The sequence below is a fragment of the Cebus imitator genome, unplaced genomic scaffold, assembly GCF_001604975.1.
Source record: "Cebus imitator isolate Cc_AM_T3 unplaced genomic scaffold, Cebus_imitator-1.0 Scaffold803, whole genome shotgun sequence".
Lineage (NCBI taxonomy): Eukaryota > Metazoa > Chordata > Mammalia > Primates > Cebidae > Cebus > Cebus imitator.
The window spans coordinates 166,386-176,251 of NW_016108118.1; the positions used below are offsets into that span (position 1 = coordinate 166,386).

The window sequence follows — 9,866 nt, forward strand, 5'->3', positions numbered from 1 at the left end:
AAAAAGTATTATTCCAAATATATAGAAGTCATTTTATTGTTCTGCAACCTTTACCATTCACATGTAAAAACAGAAGATTCTGCCTGGAAATGCGAGTTGTGCTATATCATAAGAAATTAAATTTAGGCTGGGTGTGGTGGCTTACACCTGCAATCCCAGCACTTTGGAAAGTCGAGGCAGGCAGATAACCTGAGGTCAGGAGTTCAAGACCAGCCTGGCCAACATGGTGAAATTTTGTCTCTAGAAAAAAAAAAAAAATGTAAAATGTAGCCAGGCATGATGGAGGGTGCCTGTAATTCCAGCTACTCAGGAGGCTGATGTGGAAGAATCACTCAAACCTGGGAGATGTAGGCTGCACAGATCCCAGATTGTGCCACTGCACTCCAGCCTGGGTGACAGAGCAAAACTTCGTCTAAAAAAAAAAACCACACAAAATAAATAATAATTTATTATCGTTCCTTTACCATAAACTCTCTTAAAACTTTAATTTCTAATTCAAGTCATGCAGGCTGTAAGAAACGCAGGGTCGTGGCTCCTGCGGACTTGGCCCCAGACAACTGGGATCGTGGCCAGGACTCCGGCCCGGACCGTCCACACAGGCGCCCAGCAGCTGCAAGACGCTGAGCCCAAGCAGGAAGTTGAAGAGAAGACGGCAGCTCCCAGACACACCAGCTTCAGCATTTACCCTCCCATTCCAGGAGAGGAGAGCTCTCTGAGGTGGGCAGGAAAGAAGATTGAGGAGATCCCAGTCGCACATATGAAAGCATCCTACAATAAGACACGGATCCAGGTAGTCTCTGCCAGTAACCAGCCCCTTGCCCGTGCTTCCTGTGGCACAGAGGGATTTTGGGATGCCAAGAAGGGCACAGGCATCGCAGCACAGACAGCAGGCATAGCCGCAGCTGCGAAAGCTATACAAAAGGGCGTGACCCACATCCGAGTTGTGGTGAAAGGCCTGGGGCCAGGACGCTTGTCTGCCATCAACGGTCTGACCATAGGGGGCCTGGAAGTGATTTCAATCAGAGACAACACCCCATACCGCACAAGGGCTGCCGTCCCAGGAAGGCTCAGAGGCTGTGATGGGAAGGAAGCCTGCACTTGGACCTGGCCTCAAGCCTCAGCTCGTCGGACCTTGTAGAAAGCTCCCTGTCAGAGCCCTTTCCAGAATATGCTTACTGGAGATGCTTCAGACGGTAAGGGTGAGCTTTACCTCCTTACACAGTGGCCTTTGCTTGTACCTTCAGCTGGAGATAGGTGTGCCCCAGAAGTGAGCTTTGCTTCTCTTGACAAGAGGGGAGCAATGCGTGGGGGGGTGGGGGGTGGGGAGCGGGTAGGGGCGGCAGCCGTGGCCTAGACCTAACTTCTGCTCTGAGAAAATAAAAAATCTGTACCATTAAAAAACAAACCAAACAAAAAAAACAAAGCTTTCCTTTCTATGATATATTTTCTAGCAAATTTTGTATTTGTCTCATTTTGTATTTGTCTCACTTTACCAAAAGCCTTTCTTTTTACAAGCAATGAAGCACCATGCTAACTGATTTACCCCTCTCACCTGTGGACAGTGTATGCTTTTATCTTAAATGATCTGAAAGTTATATTTATAAGCACACTCTCCAGTTGAAACCAGTTTTTCAGGGCATTAGAAAACACCAAAGTTCTGATCAAAACCCTCAAAACACCATGTGAAATGACACAGCATGAAGAAAACAGTGGAAAAACTGTAGCCATAACCAGAAAAAGAAGAAGGGCTATGATGTATACACGGCTGGAATACACATAAAATGACAAACAAAACTTAATTAGGAAATAAATACAGCTGAATTTCTTTCTAAATTCAGCAAAATTCAGCTTTGCAGCCTGGAAAAAAAGTCCTCTCCACATGAAAAATCAAAACTTATTTGTTTACCTTTGATATTTTCTACCTCTAACGTGAAGTTACAAACTAACTTAGACAAATTCATGCCTTATTATGGAGCATGAGTTACACAGCAAGCACTGCTACACTTATTGTAAAAACATTCTCATGGCTTATGAAGCTTCCTTAGTACTTAACTAAACAAACTGACCCAATCAATAAATACATTTACTCATGTCCATTATAAAAAGTGAAAAAAATAGTAACTTAGGAAAGGTAGGCTTATATAGGGTTCTCCAAATATAAGAACAAAATTGAATGTTCCAACTAAATAAAATTTAATACACTAATTTTGGAATTACAGCTAAAATTATTTTGTGTGCATAACTACATTTTTTTTCTTTTTCTTTCTTTTTTTCAGAAAGAATCTTCCTCTGTCACCCAGCCTGGAGTGCAGTGGTGCAATCTTGGCTCACTGCAAACTCCATCTCCCAGGTTAAAGCTATTCTCCTGCCTCACCCACCCCAACAGCTGACATTACTGTTGTGCACCACCACGCCTCACTAATTTTTGTATTTTCAGTAGAGATGGGGTTTCACCATTTTGGCCAGGCTGATCTCAAAATCCTGACCTTAGCTGATATATCCACCTCGGCCTCCCAAAGTGCTGGGATTACAGGTGTGAGCCACTGTCTGGCCCATGATTAAATTTCACTAAAATCACTTTTATAATCACAGAGCAGCTCACAAACTTAGTACTTTGTAAACTATGAAACAAAATATATATAATAAGCAAGAAATTCATGGGTCTAACATAAGTATCAGGCAAGTAAAAACAGATAATTTGTATGAGAATATTCTGAACCATAAGCCATAATATATTACAGTAATAAATTCAATGCAAACTAGAAAGTATAGATTTGCAGCTTTGCACCATGGCAGTATCATAGTAAATGCAGTTTATGAAGGCGCGATTAATGGAATTGAAAACTTTTCCCAATATCCCACTAGGACGAGGTGAAATTTAGCCAGCACTGGCAATTTTTGGCAGTCTCTACGGGAACTGATTTAAAAAAAAAAAAAAAAAAAAAAAAAGAGGAAGAAAGTAAATATTTGCATTCAGCATTTTTGAGTATTTTTGTTTTCTAAAAAATCAGACATCTGGCTGGGTTTGGTGACTCACACCTATAATTCTGGCACTTTGGGAAGCCAAGGTGGGTGGATTCACTTGAGGTCAGGAGTTCAAGACTAGCTTCATCAATATGGTGAAACACCATCTGTACCAAAAATACAGAAATTAGCTAGGTGTGGTGGCTCACACCTGTAATCTCAGCTGCTGGAGAGCCTCAGAAAGGGGAATTGCTTGAATCCGGGAGGGGGAGGGTATAGCCAGCTGACATCACACCACTGCACTCCAGCCTGGGCAATAGAGTAAGACTGTCTCAAAAAAAAAAAAAAAAAAAAAAAAAAAAATAAAAAAAAAAAAAAAAAAAAAAAAAGAAAGAAAGAAAGAAACAAAATTAGACACCTTATTAAAATTATTTTTCTTTCAATATTGATATTTTCTTCTGAAAATACTTATAAACTCATCCTCAAACACAATTCATAATTTGTTTACACCAACAGTTTATATTTAGACTAATATATGTGTATGTTTAACTCTACACAAATCAAAACTAAAAGTCGGTGTGCTTGCAAGCATACAGGCCACGTATTCAAAGAAAAAGATATAATAAATTTTGAAAGGTATTTATTCAGGACTCAGATATGTGTAAATTTTATTTATAACTGTATATAATTTTTACTATTACAGAAATGATTTCATAGTCAATAACATTTTAATTGTACATTTTCAAATAACTAAAACTGTAGAAATGAATTGGTTGTAATGCAAAAAATAAGTTCTAGAGGTGACGAATACCTCACTTATATATTGTATTACCTTTATCAGAGTATGTATATACAACATAAATATTATGTACCCACAAAAATTAACAGAAATAAATTTAAAGATATTAAAAAAAAAAGAAAACTATTATCTGTGGAAACAATATTCCTTAACTTATTTGAAGTTTTAAGCCATTGGCAAAAAGATTAGAGATGTTAGTCCATCATCTTACCATCTTACACCGACACACTTGAGTAAAGGGGACTAGGTTAAAGAAATTGGAATAACAAGACTTAATTTAATGTACAATATTTGACATGTGAAACGTTGAAGAAATTAAGTTTATACATAATCTTAAATTTTAAAAATGTGCTACATTTTGTTTCATGAAAGTACAATTAGTAAAATAATATACTGCCAATTTAATTTTTTTTTGAAATGGAGTCTCATTCTGTCACCCAATCTGGAGTGCAGTGGCACAATCTTGGCTTACTGCAACCTCCACCTCCTGGGTTCCAGCAATTCTTCTTCCTCAGCCTCCTGAGTAGCTGGGACTTCAGGTATGTACAACCACCCCTGGCAAATTTTTGTATTTTTAGTAAAGATGGAGTTACACCATATTGGCCAGGCTGGTCTCAAACTCCAGACCTAGTAATTCCCCCACATCAGCCCCCCAAAGCGCTGCAATTACCAATGTGAGCCACTGTGCCCGGCCAATTTAATTTTAACTAAAACTAAAAATATTTGTCTCTTAATGCAATGCACAAGAATACTACTATGAACACTTATCTCATACATCACTCAATATTGTAAGTTAGCCACAAAGAACCATTTTATTTAGATTTTCCTCATGCATCTTACAACTTAATATCCTTATTCTTTCATAAAAGACATAATAAATGCTCACCTAATAAAAACAATTTCTCATATCTTTCATATAACAACAATTGGTCACATGCTTTTATGTATAAATATAATAGGAATAAAGAAACAGAATGGGCCTGGCACAGTGACTAATAGCTATAATCCCAGCACGCTGGAATGCTGAGCTGGGTGGATCACTTGAGGTCATGAATTTGAGAACAGCCTGGCCAACATGTCAACACTCCATCCCTACTAAAATTATAAAACATAGCTGTGTGTGGGGTTATGTGCCTGTACTCCCAGCTACTTGGGAGGCTGAGGCAGTAGAATCACTTAAACCCAGGAGTTGGAGGCTGCGGTGAGTCAAGGTCATAACACTGCACCACAGCCTGGGTGACAAAGTTGCAAAAAACTAAAAAATAATAATTGTTTTACCCTGAAGTAATTTGAGAGTTAATTACAACATTACTAGTATGAAGTACAGTTAGTTTCATTATTTACCTTAAAAAAAATCTGTAATCTTGCCAAAACAAAGTACACTTGTAATTATAAATCTCCAAAAAATTTTCTACTCTTTTCAAGTTGCATACAAATAATTTTTCTACCAACTTGCTTTATTTTGTAGACACAGTACACTGCTTTAGTGTAAAGTCTGAAGTGTCAGTGCCTTATACATTTCTAATTCTAATTATTTCAATAGACTTCGTTTTGCGTTAAATAATCTTTTTCTATTTAGTCTGCAAAAAAATATTTTTTTACTATGAACACTCTGAGTTTCTCTAGCTATTAATGTCTTTCTTTCCCAAATATATTACATTTGCAGAATTCTCTGATGCTGAACAAAGTTTGAGCAATTGCTTCAGGGTTTGCCTCTAATACAAAAGAAGCACAACAAGGTCTGTTACAAGTAAAGTTACTACAACTCTCTTTACATTTGTAATGTTTGCCTTTGAAATAAATGGTCTCCAGAACTTTAAAGGTTTATATTTTCTGAAGACTCTTTTGAGAGAATTGCATTTTTAATTCTTTTAAGTATAAGCTCTTTCATGTACAGTAAGATTGTGAGCATATATTTACCTCTTTTTTACTTTCATTAAATTTGTACATTTGTTCTCAAGTGTAAATGCTTTCCTGGGCAATAAGGTGTGAGCATTATTTAAAAGGTTTGCAACATTATTTATACTTGTAGAAGTTTTCTCCAGTATGAATTACCATACCTACAATCGATTGTAACAATCATTTAAAGGCTTTCTCACATTATTCACATTTCTATGACTTCTCACTAAGCACAATTTCTTTTGTTTGGAAATGTTTGAAGTGTTGTCACAAGCATTGTCACAACTTTCGGGTTTCTAGAGTTTCTCTCCAGTATGAATCATATAATGTCTGTTAAGAGTTGAGGACTAGTTGAAGGCTTTGCCACATTCTTCACACTTTTGGGGTTTCTCTTCCTTATGACTTATCTTAGGTCTAGTAAGATTTCAGGACTGGCTAAAGGCTATGTCATATTCTTCACATTTGCAGAGTTTCTCTCCAGTACAGATTCTCTTATGTGTAGTAAGTTTTCAAGATTCATTAAAAGCTTCTTCACGTTCCTCACATTTCTGGGGTTTCTCTCCAGTATGAATTCTCTAATGTTTTGTAAGAGTTTAGGAGGGGTTAAAAGCTTTGCCACATTCCTCACATTTGTAGAGTTTCTATCTAGTATGAATTATCTTATGTCTAGCAAGGTGTGAGAATTGGTTAAAGGTTTTTCCACATTCTTCACATTTGTAGGGTTTCTCTCCAGTATGAATTCTCTTATGTCTATTGAGGATTGAGGTGTGGTTAAAAGCTTTGCCACACTCCTCACATTTGTAGGGTTTCTCTCCAGTATGATTTCTCTTATGTCTAGCAAGGTTTGAAGAGCGGTTAAAAGCTTTGCCACATTCGTCACATTTGTAGGGTTTCCCTCCAGTATGAATGATCTTATGTCCCCTAAGGATCGAGGAATGGTTAAAAGCTTTGCCACATTCTTCACATTTGTAGGGTTTCCCTCCAGTATGAATTCCCTTATGTGTAGTAAGGTGTGAGAATCGATAAGAGGTTTTTCCACATTCTTCATATTTGTAGAGTTTCTCTACAATATGATTTCTCTTATGATAAGTAAGGCTTGGGGAGTGGGTAAAAGCTTTGCCACATTCCTCACATTTGTAGGGTTTGTCTCCAGTATGGATTCTCTTATGTGTAGTAAGAGTTGAGGAACACCTAAAAGATTTGCCACATTCTTCACATGTGTAGGATTTCTCTCCAGTATGAATCTTCTTATGTCTACTAAAGCCTGAGTGCCACGTAAAAGATTTGCCACATTCTTCACATGTGTACGATTTCTCTCCAGTATGAATCTTCTTATGTCTACTAAAGCCTGAGTGCCACCTAAAAGATTTGCCACATTCTTCACATGTGTAGGATTTCTCTCCAGTATGGATTCTCTTATGTCTAGTAAGGATTGAAGAACGGCTAAAAGCTTTGTCACATTCCTCACATTTGTAGGGTTTCTCTCCAGTATGAATTCTCTTATGTCTAGCAAGGATTGAAGAGTGGTTATAAGCTTTGCCACATTCCATACATTTGTAGGGTTTCTCTCCAGTATGAATGATCTTATGTCCAGTAAGGGTTGAGAATTGGTTAAAAGCTTTGCCACATACCTCACATTTGTAGGGTTTCTCTTCAGTGTGAATGATCTTATGTCTAGTAAGGGTTGAGAAGTGGTTAAAAGTTTTGCCACATTCCTCACATTTGTGGGTTTTCTCTCCAGTATGAATTTTCTTATGTGTAGTGAGGTGTAAGAACTGGTTAAAGGTTTGTCCACATTCTTCATATTTGTAGGGTTTCTTTCCAGTATAAATTTTTTTATATGTAGAAAGGTTTGAGGCCTGATTATAGGCGTTGCCACATATTTTTAATTTGTAGGGTCGTTCTCTGGTATAAATTCTTTTATGTTCAGCTAAATGTGAAAGTGTGCAAAATGACATATTACATTCTTTACATTTCAAAGGTTCCTTTTCACTTTGTCTTATCTTATGTCTGTTTGAATTTGAATATTTATGGAAGACTTTCACAAATTTGTTGCATTGAAATCTTTTGCTCTGGGTAGTTGTCAAAACCTGGTTAAGTCCGTTGGAATATTCTTTGTGCACCTTACACTCATTCGCGCTTTGACATTTTCTTAACTGTACATTTTCATGTCCACATTTTTTATATCTTCTCAGTATCACTTTTTGGAAATGATTTTTTATGCCCTGCTTTGGCCAGAGATCTTGGGCAAAATAAGAAGATGCAACTGAGAGAAAAATAATAAATAAATAAACAAATTATTCAACTTACTCGACTCAGATTAATACACAAGTCTTACCTATACAAACTACATCACAAGGTGGCATAGCAAAATTTTACAGGCTTAAATTTTTACAAAGACATATAAAGGTAATAAAAACATACAGACTGAATTACATTTGCAAAAAATTAAATCATGTGCAATGCCCCAGGTGATCTTAATGCAAAGAGACACATAGAACAAGCCTCTTATATTTACCCAACACAGATCTTCCTGCTTCCCAATATCACATAGTGACTTGAAATAAATTGCCAACTGCTGGTTTCTTTCTTAAATAACAAGTAAAATGCTGCCTTATACATTTTTATTTCTGAATCATACAGTATTTTACAGACACCAGTTGCTGTCTCTCATTACCTCAGATTCTGAAATAGTGGTATTCTTTCAAATGACAATTTGAGTCTGCTGAGACAGAAGGTAAGTTCTGTAGCAACAGAAAGACTGTGGTACCACAGACACAAAACCATTGTAAAAAGTGATTATTAGTTATTAAGAAGAAACATAAATAGGCTGAATGTGGTGGTTCACAGATGTAATCCTAGCACTTTGGGAAGCCGAGGTGGGTGGATCACCTAAGGCCAGACACCTGAGACCAGTCTGGGTGGTATAGTAAAACCCAGTCTCTACTAAAAATACAAAATTAGTTGAGCATGCAGATACATGCCTGTAATGGCAGCTATGTGTGAGGCAGAGACAGGAGAATCACTTGAACCTGGGAAGTGCAGGCTGCAGTGAACAAAGACCATGCCACTGCACTCCAGTCTGGTGACAGAGATAAACTCTGTCTCAAAAATCAACTTTCTGAAACAACTGAATTTTCAAAAAGTATACAGGCACTGCATGTTCCAAATTTCTGACACATAAAAGGTGCTAAAAGCAATTAAAGTAAGGCAATTCGAGAAAACAACACATAATCAAATATATATACATTATTTTTTGTGAAAGATATGCATATACACGAAAACAGAATCTTGTGGTATTACATAATGATACAGAAAACATTTCAAATTATTCTCTAATATTTTAAAAATAAAATCACAAAAAACAGAAACATCTGTTAGCGAATATACAATTATGTTGGTAAAAACATAATTACCAACATCAATGACAAATGTCAAGGCAGATGGAAGAAAAATTTTATTCAACTGAGATTTATTTTGTACCAAATTAAAAATATGCTGGTTGTTTTCATATAGGTTTTATGTAGCCCCCAAGATACCATTAAAAGAAAAAGAAAATTGTACAGGCACAAAAAAGGAAATTAGATAAGTAAAATCATATCAATAGACACAAAACAAGACAGAGTAAAGACAAAAGAAAGATGTAAGAATCCAATAAAATAATTATAACATTGTCTTTCACTTTCAGAAAATTATTTAAATACATATATAAGATTAACTTTCAAATTAAGAGACATACTTTCAATACATAAATTTATTATAAGTTTAAAAACCAAGATCCCTTTTTTTTTCGACAAAAGACAATTGAGATCAACTGATTAAAAAAAAAAAACACTGAAAGGGGCAAGATGGAAGTAGACATTTAATGCAAATACTAATCACTGAGAGCAGAGGAAATCAAAATAATATTATGCAAAATAATATGCAATATTATATATCTTAAGTCAAAAATTGTCACATTTTAAAAATGTACTTCAAGTCAAAATTCCATGTACACAAAAAAGGACATTAAAACTTACAAATTTAGAGCTGGGCACGGTGGCTCACACTTGTAATCCCAGCACTTTGGGAGGCTGAGGTGGGTGAACCACGAGGTTAGGAGTTCGAGACCAGCCTGAACTCTATCTCTACTAAAAATACACAAAAAATTAGATGGGCGTGGTGGCATGTGCCTGTAATCCCAGCTATTCAGGAGGCTGAGGCA

General features: G+C 36.4%; 2 protein-coding genes across 2 annotated transcripts in view; one reads left to right on the forward strand and one right to left on the reverse strand.

The window, feature by feature from the left end:
• Positions 1-476: 476 nt before the first annotated feature.
• LOC108297464 (28S ribosomal protein S11, mitochondrial-like) lies at positions 477-1,699 on the forward strand. Its single transcript, XM_037735427.1, is given in 2 exon segments — positions 477-1,034; positions 1,037-1,699. Coding segments are annotated over 2 exon segments (576 nt in total). The 5' UTR covers positions 477-502; the 3' UTR covers positions 1,081-1,699.
• Positions 1,700-6,303: 4,604 nt separating this feature from the next.
• Positions 6,304-9,866, reverse strand: part of LOC119469741 (zinc finger protein 708-like) — an 8,823-nt gene continuing 5,260 nt past the window's right edge. Inside the window, exon 3 of the mRNA XM_037735426.1 lies at positions 6,304-7,928. Coding sequence (XP_037591354.1) covers positions 6,304-7,928 — 1,625 coding nt within the window. The remainder of the gene's footprint in view (positions 7,929-9,866) is intronic.